Raw genomic sequence first — 19,158 nt, 5'->3', positions numbered from 1 at the left:
TTTGAACAGATACAATCAAGAGCTTTTCCTTGGTATCTTAAGATCCTGTACTCTCAAACTGCCAGAGTTAATCCAAAACATATAAAGTCTGAAGAGAGACTGAACTGACCTTTGACAAAGAGAAAAGAACTATCGTTCAAGTCCGGTAACAAACATTACTCTTGGGTCAGTAAGTTAAACAAACCAAGTGAAGATTCAGGGAAAAAGATCCACTTAGATGGTCAGGATTGTTTAAGTGTGATGAGAAGGAAGAGGCACGAAAGCGGCTGGGGGTAGCAGTTCTACATCATGAGATCCTTTTCTCGTGCTTTAAACACCAGGCGGAATAAGTGAAACTTTTTTGTTTAGGTCTCATGTAGTTGGTCTCAAAGATTTATAGAGTACTTTCAAAGCATCCTCTGTAACTAATCTAGATTCAGGTCTTCCACTGTCCATATTTTTTCAAGGTAAAGACTCCTTTTAACCGACTCATAAAGAACAAAGGTTTGCAGTTGCTGGCTGGCACTGCTTCCCTATTTTGTTCTTTTTCAAACAGTCATCTGCCAAATGCATTAGATAAACCACAGGAGTGCCAGCTTGAAAATGTTAAAACCTTTTTGAGTAGACGGTGAGTTTGTGGATAGTAAAAGGTCAAATATTTTTGGACGGAAGGGAATCATCTAAAACAGGAAAACAGATCTATTGTGCATTATTTGATGGTATCAAATTGGCTCAGTTTGCATGCTAAGAAACCTGGGTACAGAGCTCTTTGAATACCACAGACAGACTCACAATAGTTTGTTCATATTATAGTAGTGGTTTTCAATGCAGCCAAACTGTTACTTCATTGTGGTGCCGTTTAGGAGAATTTCACTGCTAAATGAACTTTTCCCTAAGAGAAGCTTGACACCATTATACTGCAGGTTTTCCAGCTACTGAGACACAATTTTTGAGTTGAGAAACAAACACAATTATTAGTTATACATGTGAGCAGCTACAGTAGTTCCACAATTCATTTGAAGGTGTTTGTACAGACAGCTTTAGTCTCATGGCAATGATACCCCTTTTGTTTCTATTCAGAGATAAAGGGCATTTTTAGTTGCATTATTAATACGTGACAGAGGTGGGTAGAGCACCCAAAAATGTTACTTAAATGTATAGTGGAGGATGTTTCTTAATGAATTTTAATAATCTAAGTGGTACTCCTCATTGTCAATCATTCTGGTGATATGTTTATGTAAGGTCATCCTATGTGCTCGTCCCCATTTTCACTTACCAGTGGTGAGTCTGACATAGTGGAAAAATTGCAAATATTCTTTTGGAAAGTAAGCTTGTATGAGCAATGCAAACAGCAACTTTTAAACTGATTGTGGACGAGGAGGAATGGGCTTGTGCATGCTCTTGCACACGTTTTATGGGCATTCCCTCTTGGGAGCGGGTACAGCATGTCCAGAAGTATACTATACCTTTAAGTAAGTGAGTAAGTAGCCTATAAAGAAATGACTCAACTTAGATTTAAAAAACTACTCAATTACTGATCGAATACAGTAACTACCCATGATCATAACAACCAATTTAATACTTCTTCAGTTATAAAACTTACAAAATCAACAGTAACAGTATGAAGTATAGATTAGATAACAGTATACTGTTTCCTGTATTTTCACAGAGTCTCCGACTGACAAATCAGACTTGGCATATGGAAAATTACACTTAAGCAAGAACCCTTGAATGAAAACCAGAAGAAGGTGTGTCTCAGTGGTTCGTAACTGTTTAAAACAAGCTTGTTTTTATTAAGTGAAGTTACTGACGATGGCTTGAGGAGCCAGAAATTTCACTCAAGAGAGGTGATACTTTATGATATTTTTACTCAAAATTTTCAATAGGGTAACATATAAAAGATCATAGATCAGCTTTGGTGGTGTGGGTGTAATCTACCAAAAAGTGCTTTTTGTAGGTCAGCTTACCTGAGCAGTGGGGCAGTGGACCACTCCAGTGTCCGTTCACTTGGCAGGTAAGTGATGAGTCTCCAATGAGTTGACGGTCTTCTCGGCAGGAGTAGTGTACTGCGGAACCAAATGTGAACTTCTCCCCGATCATCACTGCATGGGGTGGGGTGCCTGGGTGGCCGCAATCCACCTCTGCATGGAGGAACGGGGGCACAACTTGGATTATTTCTGAATACTTTACACATTTGATTAAACATCCCAGTTTACTTCTACACACATAGTATTTTTCAATGGAAAAAAAAAACACATGAAGAATTACCACGCTACTGATAAATTGTTACTTGTAAGTTTAAAAAAGTATCCTTTTTTCCAGCTCATTCTACAGCACAGAACATAATGTAGATCTCTTTGAAATATACAAGACCCCCTTCTAATAAACTGCTTTAAATTTTGATTAAGCTCTATAAATGCTTGAATAGAAGAGGCAATTAGAGCACACATCCATGCTACTATTTGATATATACTGTGGGTACCAGTCTAACTCGAACATTAAAGAGCTCTGCTCCTAAGACCCTGCACTACAGTAATATCATATAAATAACGTGGATCGGCCATTAAATTGTCATGTCAAAGTTCTAATGTTAATAATGCTTTTATTTTCTGTCGGGGTGGATTTGTAAGAGAAAATGTTACTATTGAGGTTTCAACCTCTTACTGTATGTATATGACTTCCACAGTGTGGTGCAAACGTATATACTGTAAACCCTTTGAAATTTAACTGTCACATTTTGTCACCTAGAATTTTTGTGGTGCAAAGAATATAAAACATAAGTTCAAAATTTGTATTAAATGAAAATTAAATATTGCTTGTTTGATTCAAAATGTCAATGGGATTTTCAAAAGCTTTTGCTTCTACAAAGGCCAAATTTATGCTGTGCACAGCTGACCTTTGTGAAAGTAGATTATATCTCCTAAGTTAGGTACTGTATCTCTGCATCTCCTCCAAAGTTACTGTCTGCCTCTTTGCGGTTTGAAGTTGAGCATTCTCATCGTCAGAAGACAAATAGCATACAATAGAGCTCTGAGGGAGCTGAGCCCCCAAAAAGAGCTATATTGTTAGTGACATGAACTTATTGGTGAGATGCATTAGGTGTCATACAGTCCAGATGAAACACTGAATATTGTTTTTTTTTTTTTTTTTTGGGGGGGGGGTAATGTCTAAAATGGGGATTTTGTTTTGATCTTCGGTTTTAAATCTTTATGACATACATTAAAGTTTGGGCTGGTAATGTAAAAAAAAAATTGGAAAAATTAAAGGGATATATTTACTTCTGCAAGACATTCAACCTTTATGAGAAATTCAGGAAATTTTTCCCTTAAAAAAAACCTTCATAATAACAAAATTACTTAGATTCTAAGATATTGTATCTGTACCTGATTGACTTTGAAAAAAAAACTGAAATTGTTTTACTTACCTCTATGCTACTAATAAACATGTTCAATAAAGCTTAGACTGCAACCTTCTGATTACCGTCATTCTTAAATGCTTCCTAAGTGTCATGTCCTCAGTAAAGCCTGTCACTCCATCAATCTTAAGTTGTTTGTTCCTTTATACCTGCACAACTGAGCTATTTTTATCAAAGCTTTGGTTTAGTCCAGAACATCTTTTTCATTGATGTATTTGCTTTAACAACACACACCAGCCCCTCTCATCTTCAGGCTCACTGAGGGTTTATTTTTCTGCACTCCTGCTAAATTACTGTAAGGTCATAATGTGAGAATGTGAAGGTTTCAACTGATTTGTAAAACAAATGTTATTCTCTAAAGGATAGTTTAATAGAATAACTGAGCACGGTCCTATTTAAGAATCACAAAGCTTGCTAAAAGAAAGTATAACAAGGCGGCTGCTGACTTTGGGATTTTTCCAAATTTAGTACCACTATTTATGTTCAGGCAGAATTGTCAGCCTCCATTCTCTTTGCAAAAAGGAAGTGACATCAAAGCCCAGACTTGTCGCTTTAATGTAGTATCTATCATTTTCTCCTTCAAAGAGAAGAAACTAAAACAAGATGTTACATCTCCTGCACTCAGCTTAGTCGGTTAACTTATCTTAGTTCGTTATTGAATGAATATATTTGCTCTGCAATTTGAAACAATGCATGAAAAACTGTATTGCTTTTTGCTTCACAGACAAATGAAACTGTTGGGGACAGTAAGTAAAAATGATGCATATTTAATTGGATGTAATTATTCAAAAAATTGGATTTCTGATACCTAAGGTTGTGTCAGCTACTTATCTGGCTGTAGGTTTCAATGTCTCCAGTTGTCGTATAAATGGTGAATACTATGGGATCCAAGCCATGCAATAATAGAGACCCATTGCTGAGGTTTAACATTTATTTAAGGATTGAAATAAGTCTTGTGCACTTTATCTGAAGTATTTTTACTTGCAGTGTTTTAGAAAGTGCTTTGAGAGTTTAGAGGTTTCACTCATACCACAAGGTAGCTTCTCTATCTTCATATAGACACAATATTTTACCAAATAGAAATCAGAAAAACATTGCCTTTTTCTTAAATATTAGGTCTTGTTAAATAAAAAAAAATCTTATTCCAAAGTTTTTATAATTTCACAACTTTTTTCCTTAACATTTTATAAACAAAGCTGTAATATATAGACTTTTGTCTAAGCTGTTTTGCATTTTGTCTAAGATGCTGTTGAACTTGCTTAGTCTCTAAAGCGCAGGAAGCTTTTATAATTCAGTCAAAACTAACCATAACCAAACTGTCAATGATGCCTGAAGCAAGTTTCTAAACACGTGACAGACACTTCTGTGTGCCTCTTTAATTAGAATTTGGTTTGATAAAATAAATGATGAGCTTCGTCTCTCTACCATGAAATTAAGTGCCTTTTTCAGGCTGTGTGGAAAATGTAGAGCTTTACTTCAGATAATTTCAAAGGAAATAGGTGATTATTGTTGGTAAGCTCAAGCATAAACAGAATGCATAATAACCCAAGGGTTCGAGTGCAGAATTATACATCAAGGAAATCATTGCAGTTCTAACAACACTGTTGTTTTGAGTTTAGTGCTTGGCTTTGAGTTAGCATTTTAAGAAGTGTATTAAAAAGTTTTAACAGATATAACAACTAAGCAGGCTTAGAAGCTTTGACCTTTAAAACTTGAGGGAAAGTGAACAGAACAAAGCTGAAGATGCTCAGTAGTGTTAGACATCATTGGTATACTGTAAAGGAGGATCACCCACCCCTCTCCGTATCATTTGCAGTGGAGTTTTACCCTGACCTGCAGACAGGCATGACACTTGTGCACACAGACGAACACACAATCAAGCTGGTAGACACTAATCAACATGAAAATAGTGTCACAAACACCTGCAAAACTAGCAAAAATATTTCTATGATTTTTAACCCGCTCATTCTGCTGCAGGTTGTTTGCTTTTTCTCTAGAGGCTTGACCTACAAGATTTGAAACATGATGAAAGACATGCCTGAATCCTTAGTCTCTCTGAATTCAATCTCCAGCTTACCAATACATTCTGGAAGCGGTTTGTCCCATTGACCCATTGGCTGGCAGGTGAGCACGGATGAGCCGAACAGATAATATCCAGGGTTGCAATCATAGAACACAACACTGCCAAATGTGAAGTTCCCATGTTCGATCTTACTCTCTCGGATAGAGTTGGCAGGGATCCCGGGATCTGTGCAGTTAACCACTGTGGATAAAAAGGAGGGAATGCTGTCAAAATATTAACCTTCCTAAAGTTTAAGATGTTTAAAATATGTTTAGCAAGTTAGAAAGCAAAAATAGAAATTAAAATAATGTTTTATACTGAAATCAGTTTTCAAGCAAAATAAACACCAATTATGAGTAAAATGGCCCTTCAACTCTGTTGTCTTTGGAGTTTTTTGCAGCTCATATGATATATACAGGCCCACTTAATTGTGTCTGCTGTTTATCCTTAACAGTTCTCATAACTTGACCCTTTTCTTAAACATCCACTTCATGTGCTGTTTAAAGTGCATTATCAAAGCAGAAAACATTCTTAGTTCAAATGCCTATGCATTCTGTTGTGTTGATTTTAAACCTAGCTTATTCAAATGAACCAACTCTTTCTTTGTTGTCATTATGGCACAGTGAACCATATGGTGCGTATATGTTTACACTCTGACTATAAAAGATGCAAAGGGGTGAATTCACAAAGCAGTCCAATCTAAAGACTCTTTTGCATGCACTGATTGCTTTACTTATGCTCCTATCAATTAACAGTTTTCTTCAGCCTCCAATACAGCCACTGCAGAAGTAATCAGCAATATAGAGACAACTCTTTAAATTTTTGGAATTAGTATTTTAAACAAACAATATTGACCTGATGCTGCATTACTTAAAGCAATCAAGACAGTTGAGTGTATGAGGGAGAACTCAGAGTTAGTGTAAACATTTCGATGCAAGAAGGGGTGTTGATTAGGGATTATTTTGCAAATCGAATAATCTGTTGATTATTTCAAAAAATAGATTAATAATCAGATAGCCAAAGGTACCTGAAAGAATATTTTTTACAAAATTAAACCAGGTGAAACTAGAAAGTTTCCACCAAAGGAGTTCTGGATAGAGCATATTGACAGGTGAAATGTTTTTTTTTTTTTTATCTTAAATGAAAAATGTCTATATATTTCTTGTAAAATTTTTATATAATGACTGCTCTAAGTTGATTACTCTGTCACCTAAAGGCATGTTTAAGAATCTCTATACTCCAGTTATTAAGTAATCCATTATTAAATTAGATGACATTTATTTCAATTGATTAGTCACAATTAATCCTATTAAGTGTTTCGGCCTTAGGGTTGATGTTTATAAATATATACATATATATATATATATATATATATATATATATATATATATATATATATATACTCACACACTTTCTTCCTCTCTGCAATAAAGGGCTTTAGCATTATATCAGTTTTTTTCCTCCCAATCTATGTAAAGAGCTCTAGTCTTTACGACTGCAATTAACTCTGGCTGTAATTTACATAAATAACCAAACATTGATGGACTTTCCCCTAAATGCTTCTATATTGCCTCATTTAAATTAGAGCAAACAGCATCAGTACAGGATGTGTCTGCTTGTTTTCCAGGCAGAAGTGGTAACAGTGCAGCTCTGTAGCAGAGGAGGAATGCACAAACGTCAGCTTTCACACAGTGCCTGCTAAAAAGGTGTATCGATTTGCCCAAAAGATTATCTAATAAAGTAATCTTACAAATACTTCAACTTATACATACATATGCTACATTGAAACCAGTTTGACTGAATTGATATGGTAGATAGAGCTAGACTGTTTTTACTGCACCTCTTGTATTAAGCTGCTATAAAAGAGCAATTCTTTAGGAATTGTTTCTCTTTAAAATAGCATTTAGTGAAAAGATAAAGTAGTATATGGCTATCTGTCTAAATCCGACTACCCATTTCACAAGGGATATTTCCTGGAAACTGTTCACACCGTTTTCGCTTGGATCCTAATTTGCATAAATGTTATCTGTCAGCACGTACACTTGCTGGTTAAAAATAGAGCTGTCAACTTGACCTAAACAGTGGCTTTTTCTTTATTCAATAAACAGAATGAAAAATAAGCACAGGCTATATTAGGCACTGTCAATTATAATAGTTTGTCATGAAAACAAAATTAACATATACTGTCTATTGCAAGAAAAAAAAAAGTGATTTAAAAAGTAGAAGTACTCTACATAACTTCATTACTGACAAGGTTGATCAGCTGAAATCAGATAAAGTTATTCCAAAGTGCCATCGAAATTTTAAAAAGTGACAAATCTCTGCCTCATGTGGGACTAATGTCTTGGTGCATTTTCTGACAAAGATAGTCATGTTAGCGTCATATGATGCTGCTGTATTCCTTTAGCAGATCTGTCTCTGCAGGTCTATTCACTTGAATAAAACTGTATCACCTAATGAATAAGTGCCAACAAAACTGAAGTCAACAAGACAGGTTTGTCTCAATGAATTATTGTTGCTCTGTCCAATATCCGCTTCACAAGTTCATAATACAGCAAATTTATGAAGTCGCAGCTACAGTGGATCCATTATAAATGAAAACTTTATCAACATTAAACAGTGATTCAGCTATTTGAAGTTTTTCTTTTATATAATTAAAAGCAAATTACATAAAGGGGTATCAGAAATATCTTACAAGCAGTATATAAAACCAGAGAAACCTTTTTATGCACAAGAGAATTATTGGGTTAGGCCTCATCATCTATATCTTAAGTATATGCTGCAAAATCCAAGATAGAGAAAAATATGTGCAGAAGATGGAACAAAACCCCCCATGAAGGTAAATCAGTTTAAATCACTGTTTAGGAGTTATTCCAGGATGTCTGCAATGCATTCCATCCAGAATATAATATAAATAACAATTTCATGCCACTTGACCAAATACAAGCTGTTGAAAAAAAATTATACAAATGTATTTTGTTAATATAAATATTTTTGTATATAAATAGCCGATATTTATTTTTAAGAAGGATTTTTATTTATTTGCCTACGTCAGAACAAGGTGCCAGCTGCTCTCTACTGATTGGTGAAGGATTTTGACACATCTGCAGGATGTATCATTCTTGCAGCTACCCTTGCTTCAGATAAGGGAATAATCCCACAACACCTGGAAAGCCTTCCTCATTCTGCTCCTGCACTTTGCCTGGATCCTATTTCTGTTATCTGGCAGCTACCTGCTTTCCTTTTGGCTAGCCCTACCCACAGAGAGAAGCATTAGATAAAAGTGGCCTTTGTTATTGAGAAAAAAACAACACAAACAAATGAAATAGCTTTAGGTGGTGTAATACTCTGCTCATTGAAATGTCTCCATTTTGGATGGTAAATAAGATGCCTAATCTGTGTCTAATTAATCAAAACCCTTTTCATTTTTTTTATTCTGGTTTGTTTTACACCCAAAAACAATGCATTCAATGCCAACAACAGATATAGTGGAGACAGCGGAGCTCAACCATCAAAGTGCAAACGTGTCCCTCTGATACCTTAATGCTTTCAGACTGGCAGGTAGTTATAAATTCTGCAGGCACTCCGTGGCAGGGACCTTACCTCTGCATGTCGGAGGCTGATGGCTCCACTGGCGGTTCGCCTGGCATTGAGCTGTAGAGGGTCCCTCCAGGGTGTAGCCTTTGTTGCAGGAGAAGCGCACAACATCATTGTAGTTGAAGCCATCGCCTGTGGTACGGCCATAAATAGGGCTGCCAGGGTGGCCACAAGTGACGGCTGAGTTGACAAACATCAAGAAGGTACGTGTTGGAAAGACAGCATAAAAAAGCATTGCAGATAAAACAGCAAAGGATCGACACTATTAATTAAGGTCACACAATTTGCCACCTGTCATCATACTCATAATAAAACTCAGAGGTAATGAGGGGATAAGAATTCAAGTCATGAACAAGTATAATGGCAAATTTCAGTTCAAAAGTATAAGGAGATTAATATTCACATTAACTGTTCATGTTTTGAATACAAATTTTAGTTTTTTAACAAAAAATAGAACCACTTGAGGTATAACTAACACAAAAAAATGGGAGGTTCACTGAAACATTTTTTAACCTGATCAGCCCTTAAAGTTGATCTGTTTGCGAGAAAATCAGAAATCAGATTTTTTTTCAAGAGGTGATTTCAGTGAAGCTAAATCTGATCAGCTGATGTTAACAATAACACTCTTTGGTGTGGAAGTTGGTAAAGGTAGATGTCAGTTCCATTAAATATATATATATATATATATATATATATATATATTTTGCCAAAATCAATCATTAAGACTTCAAATAAATGTTGTGAATGGACTTCCCAAGACTGTTTTTTGAAGTATTTCTGTGGGCGGGGCTTAGCTGGAGGCAAAACGATTCCCCAGAGCACTTTAACAATGGTAACTAACAAGTTTTGTTAGCTTCTTAAAACCAAAATACAGCTGTAGGAAATCTGATTTATCTGAATATGTAAGATTTAAAGACCGGGATTTAAAGAAGATAACTTTTAAGGAGGGAAGCAGATAAGTCAACCTGTACACAACTGAAATTCTCAAGTTCTACCTAGTTGCACCAAGTCCAGAAAACAACCACGGCGTGGATCATTGTAAACAGAAGAAACAGTCATATTTTGATGGTAAACTGCAACTACATAGCAGGGTGACAAACAAAACATAATCTGTAGCAGCGAAAGACGATATTTAATCTCTAACTGGTTAGAATTGTGCGTTGCATACGAGAGCAGTTTATTTTTTCCATTTTATAGCTTTTAACCAGAGCCATCTTTTTTTTGTTTGGCAGTGGCAGCAGGTATGGAATAAAGTCTCTAATTGTCTGTACTCTGCCAATTCTGGACACTAAAAACCAAATTTAAGCTCATTGTGTGGATGATCCTCTGCTGGTTTGTATTGGACGCCTACAGCTGTCGGTTTGTTATACTTCCCTCTAACGCTCTGATGTGACCATCATGAAGACAGAAAAAGGGTCAAATGGTTTTATACTATACAATTGTCTCTAAAGAGAAGTAGTTACTGGGAGAGCAAAGCAATTGCTCAGTTCCTAATAATTGAAATTCCATTTGTGCTTTAAACATTTATCTGCATTATATTACAGTTGTCCAACTTGTTACTCACAAGTAATCATTAGAACATTTAGACATGCAGAACCACAGTTGGTGAGTAAGCCTGTGTCAGTGCAGTACTGTACTTACATATACAAACTGGGAGATGTCCAGACCAGTTGTGGTCCTGCTGGCAGATTCGCACAGAAGATCCTATGAGCCTGAACCCGGGGTTGCATTGGTAGACCACTGTGTCTCTATAGCCAAAACTTTCTCCAATAACCTGGCCATTCACAATTTGCTCAGGGATGCCACAGTGACCAGCTGTGGAAGAATTAAAAACACCATATTAACCGTTTCCTCCTGCTAATTCATTTAGTCTGATTTCCCTTTATGGTTTCCTTTATTTATTGTTTTGCAGAAGTACATTTTCTATGCAAAACAAAAATAAAAACTATTATTTGCAGTTTACTAGCTGTAATATATAAGGGGAAAAAATCCACTAATAAGGTGGTGCTCTTTTTGCAGGAAATAAAACGAACTTGAAAACAACAAATGCAGCTGCCCTCAATCATTCATGTGGAGCAGTCAGTCTGTTCAACTTTCCATCAGCGAGAGCAATTGACCCTGGTCAACTACTAATGGATGATAGCTGAAGGGTATAAATGCAATTCTGATAAAACTTTCACATTTAAATACAATTTTGAAAGTAATGTAAGAAACTGAAATGAGGGGGGATATTTCGTAAAAGGTCTATGAATTTTAATGCAGGCTGGTTAAATTAGTTTGGTCATAACATGTAATGCATTTTGAAAACATACTTCAGTTTAATATTCCTGACATGTTAAATAAAGAGTTTATTCTCAGTTGGCCTTAGTTTTGAACACTATGCCTGTCTAACCTGCTATAGAGGTTAAAGCACATCTGAAATCACTGAAAATCTTGGCAAATTCTGCTTCCAAATGACAATCCTCTTTTTTTTTTTTTTTGAAAAGATCACTTGCTGATATTTCCACTGCCCTTTTAAATCTGAGAAACATTATTTCCCTAATTCAATCCAGCACACAGAATTTCAGTGGAGCATTTTATCACCACACTCCGTTCGAGAGAAGCGTGATTCTGTGAAGATAGTGCTTAAGGAGGTGACTTTATCAGAAGGTGCTCGGCTATGTTAACCTCACAATTCTGATTACAAGCCAAGCAAAAAAAAAACTAAGCCTGAAGAATTGGTGCTACACACTTATTAAAGTGACTAATTCAACTAATGTCAGGAATACCTACACTGTGCTTCAACATTAGTGAGTTATTTTCATATTGTGGCGTGTTAGAATCACGACTAATTAACACAGGTTATTAGATTTAATTAATGCACAAACACAAGTTATTGTACACTTGTGACATTGAAAAAAGTTTTTTTTTACTAATAAAAATGTAACAATTGTATTTAGTCCTCCCTCGACATCAACCAACATAAAAGGATGGCTGATACTTTCTTTTCTCTGAGAAAAAAATTTGTTTAATAATCAACCCTGACCAGCTTCCTTGTTGATGCTGAGAAGAGAGAGAGAGAAAAAAAAAACTCTTGATGATGCCATCATATAACTGTGTGTTACTGTATTGTTCTTATGTTCAGATAATGCAAATAAGCATTTTGCATGGAGACCAAAAGAATTAAAAGGTATTGGTCTACATGGTCTTATCTAACAGGAGCACCTTGTGCAGCCCCTGAGTTTTTCTTTAAAGATTACCCTAAGAAGAGCTCCATTCATCTTCAAATCAACTCTGACCAGGTTCCCTAAACATTGTGGAGGTTGTGGTTGCAGCATCTCCAAAGTTACAAAGAGTCTCTAAATAATTTCTGCTCAGCTTCAGTTCAGTTACGGCATTGTGTTGGTGACTTTTGCAATTGGGCCGTACTCCTTTCATCTTCAGCTGATGGATTAAATGGTGCTCTTAAATGTGTTGAAAGCATGTCTTTAATGTGTAGATCTGACATGTGGTTTATGTTCTTTGGTCTTTTTGAAGCTGTTTATTATTTTTTTTCAGGAAACCCCTGAGGTATTCATAGAAGAGCTGAATTTAAACTGAGCTAAAAAACACACACACACACACACACACACACTGGTAGAACCTATCTACAAACAAAGACAACTTCTGAAGGTTACTGGTTCTGCAAAATCGTACATCACACCTTTCACAATCTCCTTTCGAACCACAAATGAAAGCCATGTTTCCTTTTCTTTCACATACAGTATGAGCTACTTTGTGTTTGTCTCACACAAAATCCCAATAAAATAAACCGAATGCATGGTTGTAACATGACAACACTTCATACGTTTTGTTTTTCTGAGAATGTAAAGATGTAATAAGTTAGAGTAAACAAGGCTGCCATACATAAATACTCAAACTCAGTTAAAAACTGGTCGAGTATATCTTGAAAAATGTTCAACTGATTGAGCTGGGTTGCTGCTATACTTTACATTATAAACTTTACAAACATGAATTCAGGGGGGAATACATGTAGGCAGCATTACATATAGTGGTAATCTAAATCTCTGCAGGTAGTTGTTGAAGGTGCTTGAATATTTGGAAAACAAATGGTTCATTACTTTCTCTGCAGGCCTCTGTAACAGCATAAAGTGTAACAGAGGCCTCAGAGTGAAAATAATGTCAAGAGTGGATGATAAAAAGTAAAATCTTCCAGACACTGGCCGTATACTCATGGCAACAGAGGCAATTATAGCCGCATACTGGTTCACCATCTGTTTCTTTTCTAGTTTGCCCAACCAAAGAAGCTCATATTCAGTCTAAAAAGCGTGCCAACCGTCTCTGACCTAGGTCAAGAACATTTAGAACGTGCTTACCCAGACACTGTGTGTCCATCCCACTCCAAAGGCCAGACAGAAGACACTCTCTTACTGTAGATCCGGTTAACATATAACCAAGGTTACAACTGAAAATAGCTGATGCTCCAAAGGTAGTCTGCGTCCCGATTTTCTTCCCATTAGGAGGAGTAGGAAGATCGCCACAGGAAATTACTGCAATATGATAAAAAGGATGGTAGAAGAAGAGGAAGGGAGGTAGAGGAGAAACCAGAAGAGTGAGTAACATAAAAAGCCAGAATAAAGGATGAGGTGGAGCTTGGCTTACATCTAGAGTCAATGGGAGAGCACAGTCATTTACACCCATCTTACCGACCTTAATGCAATAAAAGCTGACCTGTACTATTTCACAGGGAAGATAATGATGGTGTTTTCCTTTGTCCAAACATCTTTCATCACATTTGCTGGCATCTTGTTCTGCCATTACACAAGCCATTCAGCTCTTTGCCTCAAAAAAATGCAGTTCCCATGGCAGCAAAAAAAAAGCGTCTGGGTCCTTTAATGCAATAAACAATATCTAACACTGACTGGGAGCAAAATACGTGAAGAAAACAAGAGTTTTTCAGAGGGATAATGCTTCGCTAAAATATAGGAAATGGTACACGTTGCTGAAGCCTTGTAAAATATACTAAAATCAACCATTTTTTTATGTAAGGTGATGTGTGACATTGGTATATCTTATAAATAAAAAAACTAAAAAAACATTCAACTTAACATAATAATTTTAACAGAAAATATGGACAAAATAGTCCAAACATAATGCATGTAAATCTGACAAAGGTTTTAATATTTTGACAGAAACCAGTACATATAACCAACTTTTTAACCAACTTTAAATATTTGTTGATAACAAGATTTTTTCCATAATATTTTATATAAAAAATATTTCAAATGTAGGAAAAATTGCTCAATACTGCTGCAACATCCTAAATGCAGGTCCACATAGTTGATAGTGAATTGAAGCTAATCACAAACTGACTGCAGTTTGTGAATCATCATGACTACATAATTTATAGGGAATCCACACCCAACTCTCCCTACAACAGCATATTAAAAAGTATTTATTTTCCTAAGGTTCAAAGGTCTTTTCTGTGCTCATACCAGTATTAAACAGCTACTTTACAAACCTTCGGATAGGGCTGGGTAAAAAAATCGATTTAATCGGTTTTGAATCGATTCCTTTACATTTTTGCAAAATCGATGTCTAGGGAATGAGATCAATTAGCTTTAAAGTGACGGGCGTGGCGTTCACGTTCAAATGAGTAGGAAAGATGCACTAAAGAGTACTTCAAGCCAGACAGCTGCAAATATAGCGAATAGGTTGACTAAAGACATTAACAAATGGGGGCTGACCAGCAAACACCCTGTAGTTGTTTCAGACACGTTGCAAATATGGTTTGTGCAGTGAAGATAATGCAGCTCATGCATGTCTGCTGTGTCCCCGCTGTGTCACGTCTGCTTGCTTAAGTGAGGCCTTTCCACTTTTTACAAACAAGTTTGCAGTTTTGAGACAGTTTTGTTCACATCTTAAGTTTAAACTGTCCGATTTACAAGTTTGCACATTGTGTTTAATATGACAAGAAAAAATTAAATACACGAGTATTTTGAAACACAGTTGAACCACTTTCATTAGTGTAAAAACAGATCGAATTGAAATTAATCAAGTTAGAACTGCATGAATCAAAATCAAATCGATTCAGGACTTTGGCGAAAATACCCAGCCCTACATTCGGATGTGATAAAACAACATAAATGTAATACTGTAGGAATGCTTGTAACACCTTAAAAACATTTTTTTTATTGCTACTCCTAAAATGGATGAGAAATAGATTACTACAAAAATAACATGTTTTAAAAACTTATCATTCATCCAAAATATCTGTAAGGGTGGTTGGGTATCATAGCACAAGGAAGTTGGAATACCTAAAGCTTAAAGATACCCCCAAAAGTATATATATATATACTTGGTGTCAAAATATGAAATAAGAGAGCTTTTCAATGGCCCTGTATTTAGTACTCACTTCTACATCGAGGTCTCTCATTTCTCCAACTCCATGCTCCATTGGCCAGGCACTGGATGTGGGCGGGGCCAACACGATAATACCCAGGGTTGCAGGTAAAGATTATTTTAGTTCCATACTCATAATGCGAACCATTGACTATTCTCCATCTCCCATGATCCAGAGAGAAGGAACTAAGGCTGGGGCAGGACATTACTGGAAGTGGAAAAACAAATAAGAATAAAGACGTTAAATGCAGAGAAATATACCAACCCTGAAAAACAATCTAAATTTCAATCTAATCCAATAGATTATTTTAAAATTCTGCTTTGGCACAGAGAAAACAGTAGTTTTAATCAAGATTTGCTCTCATGGCACTGCAATTTCAACTTCTTACCCGACTGTGAACCACAGATTTCATATAAACTATTATTCAAAATTGTCATCATATTTCAGAAAGTTAATGTTTTATAATAGATGTTTAAATCATTGTCTTCTCCATTATAGATCTATTCCATGATTTTATGACAGAGTTTTGTTAAACTATCATTCCCCACAAGGTTTCATAAGGAAACCACAGGGAGGTTCATCAAGATTATAGCAGTCAATACATTTGGAAAGATTTATGAATGTTCTTCATTCAAATAAAATTAATTCCTATGATTGTCTCTTAGCTTCTTACTGCACATTAATCCCACTCCATCCTTCCCCTCCGTTTCAGTCCTCCATGCAGCCTCTTGCACTCACCGATGCATCGGGGTATCTTGTTGTGATTGCTCCAGGTGCCGTCTGGCTGGCAGACTGTGGTCGTCAGTTCTTTGGAGGAGAGCCGATAGCCGCTGTTGCAGAAGTAGGTCACCCGTGTGCCGACGGAGTAATCAGCAGCAAGCACACCTCCGTTCGCTGGAGCACTAGGCACACCGCATGACACAGCTAGAGGCGGCAAGAGGACCATTTTCAGCACATGTTTATGCAGAGCAGAAGACATGTATTAGATAGACTCCTAGAACAGATACACGTCAGCTTGACAGCTTTATTTCCGTGCAGGAAAACACACATGTAGGCTATTGCAGGACACAAACAACTTTCAGGTTTAATAACATAAGAAGCTATTTCCTTTACTTTCTGAGCATAACAGTTACAGAGAGTAAAAATTTAACAAGATATAATTACTCATTTTGCACCAACCAGCTGGTGTAGATATTTGACATCCAACCTCATTCATGGCAGACCCTTCAAGATATCACAGCAGGGAAAGCTCATGTGTAATTAGCAACATTAATAACATCACCACTGAAGTAAATTGAGTCAGAGCCAGTGCCCTGGTACTGTGCTTGATTCCTCAATGCGGTGGCTTAGTGAAGCACTAAATAGAACTGAGTTATATCATAAACTAAATGAGTTGCACCTGTCAAAACTTCTATTTCAAAGTGTTACATTTCCGAGAACACCATCCAGCTTCAACACCTTCTTTTATAATAGCGTCGGTGGATAGCCAGTGCTTTTTTTCACTTCACACGTTTGATTGTTGTATAAATGTATTCAGCCTGTGGGTCTTTTAACCTGCTCATAAAGTTTTAAGAGGTAGACAAACAGAAAGTGATAAAGAGGATAAATAAAATACATAAGGGTGTGCAATCTAATTGAGAATTCACTGCTTAGAAATAGATATTATGATGTTCAAATATAAGAACACATTTAGGAAAGCAGAGCTAAATCTAGGCTCAAATGTTTAGTTGTTTCATCAACAGATTCTAGAACCAGATATTAGGATCTGTGCCGCTCCTACAAAAATGCTCTGCTTGACAACCATGATCTTAGGTTTTCAGTTGTGCAGTACTCTTTCTATTTTATTACCTCACCCTGCTCCAAGCAAAACTTCACCACAACTAACATGCCAGCTATGTTCCTCTCTGCAATGTCACTAACCCTCCCAGTTGTCTCAGAACACTCTGAGGTCTTCCCACAGCAGCTGAATTCAAATAAAGTTGGCTGATCATCTTCTAGGCTGTAAGAGTGATGGCGACCATGTATGCAAAACACCTTTCAGACACTTTTTGTTAAGTAAAAACCAAAAACCAAAAAAACCAAAAACAACTTCCTACCTAATCATGTGCTATTTTATGGGTTTTGTTGCATTAGATACTGATACAACACATTCAGGTTTGTGGTTGTGATGGACCAAAATGTAAAAATATCAAACTTCGTTGAAAGGCACTTTACTGTTGTGTTAGAGCATGAGTACAATTCCTACACCAGCTGGGTAACTTTCTACTTTCAAAATTTTTAACCTACAAAAGTAGGAGGCAATCAGACACTATAGAACTGGAAAGAGACAAATAGATCTGGGTAACTCTAGGCTTACAAATAAGATCCAACAATAAGCTTGAGCAAGTCACTTTCAGGGTGTCTATCAGTTTCAACACAAAGAAAATGAGCAGGATATTTGACTGATATGGTTTAGTTACTGTATCTAGGGTCAGATTACATTCATTTGTACAATAAAAAAAGAGTCATCTAGACTACCAGCTTAGTGACAATTAAATGGATATAAATGAAATACAGTATAAACTTTTTCTCTTCCGATGGCAGAAAATTTCGATGTTTTGTTTAGAATCCCTGGGATCACTACAATATAATTACTGCATCTAAACTCATACCAGATGGGCATCATCTGTATGAATATATCAGTTCATCAGTAGGGATGGCTGGCTCTACGTGCTATGGAAAATATGTGTTCAATTAGCAAACTGATGGAATCAATCACAGGTGCAAAATGTTTTTTAAATCTTCTAAAATACATATTTTGATTTCACTGCATCAAGATAAAATGCAATTGATTGCACCATCTGTTGATGTTTACATCTGTTTGAGTGTGTACGAGTCTGCGTTTAGTGCTCGCAACCACGAGCCACAGCAAATGCACAATTTTGACATATGTGCATCAAGGAGCACAATTTGGTGCAATGGACCCAACAGCAGCAGACTATACATACGGATGGCAAGTTAGCGAGCAATTTAAAGAAGTGCAAATTGAAAGAGAAGCGTAGATTGATTTTTGTTTAATTTCCACCTGACAGGAAACTGGCTCTCAACCAGGTTGGATTCAGTTCAGCAACTAACTGCACAGGGATAGGATTCAAGCTGAGACTCTTGTTTGCTCTGTGTGCATGTCTTTTCACCAGCAAAGAACAGGGTTGCAGAGCCAATGACCAGAAGATTGGAGTTAGAAGCTAGCTGATTCCAAAAAAAAAAAAAAAAAGAAGAAAAGCCAGAGATGATGAGCTTACCTTGACATGCAGGGACCGGTGCATCCCAGGCATAGTAGCCGTAGGAGGTCTCCTTGCACTCAGCTTTGCTTTTCCCAATAAGCTTGTACCCCCTGTCACAAGCCCAGGTCACCATGCTGTTAAGGTGACCCCCAGTCTGTCTTACTACAGAGCCATGGTGTGGGGAGTCTGGGGTACTGCAGTACTTTGCTACAATAGTTAAATGGATAAACACACAGTGGAGAACAGGAAAAAAGAAAAGCCAACGGAAGAGAGGGTGAAGAAAAGAGTGGAGGAACAAAGGTGGAAAAGTAGACATTAAGAGGGAGAAAAATCAACAACGCAGAGACAAAGATGAGAGATCATTAATAAACTATCTAGAGAAAGGCTTAAGTGAACATTTTTTACCAAGTCAAAGCTCTATTTTAAATGCAGACCCATTATGTGCAGAAATGCCGTAGGA

General features: G+C 36.6%; 1 protein-coding gene across 1 annotated transcript in view; it reads right to left on the bottom strand.

Moving 5' to 3' along the window:
- Positions 1–19,158, bottom strand: part of LOC107094109 (CUB and sushi domain-containing protein 3-like) — a gene marked incomplete at its 5' end in the record, with an annotated part of 111,641 nt that overhangs the window by 66,826 nt on the left and 25,657 nt on the right. The window contains 8 exons of the mRNA XM_015389529.1: positions 1,947–2,120; positions 5,472–5,657; positions 9,060–9,233; positions 10,695–10,868; positions 13,409–13,582; positions 15,448–15,642; positions 16,174–16,359; positions 18,717–18,905. Coding sequence (XP_015245015.1) covers positions 1,947–2,120; positions 5,472–5,657; positions 9,060–9,233; positions 10,695–10,868; positions 13,409–13,582; positions 15,448–15,642; positions 16,174–16,359; positions 18,717–18,905 — 1,452 coding nt within the window. The remainder of the gene's footprint in view (positions 1–1,946; positions 2,121–5,471; positions 5,658–9,059; positions 9,234–10,694; positions 10,869–13,408; positions 13,583–15,447; positions 15,643–16,173; positions 16,360–18,716; positions 18,906–19,158) is intronic.

This window comes from Cyprinodon variegatus, unplaced genomic scaffold (assembly GCF_000732505.1).
Source record: "Cyprinodon variegatus isolate N-32 unplaced genomic scaffold, C_variegatus-1.0 Scaffold464, whole genome shotgun sequence".
Classification (NCBI taxonomy): domain Eukaryota; kingdom Metazoa; phylum Chordata; class Actinopteri; order Cyprinodontiformes; family Cyprinodontidae; genus Cyprinodon; species Cyprinodon variegatus.
This window is presented reverse-complemented; position numbering and strand designations above follow the sequence as displayed.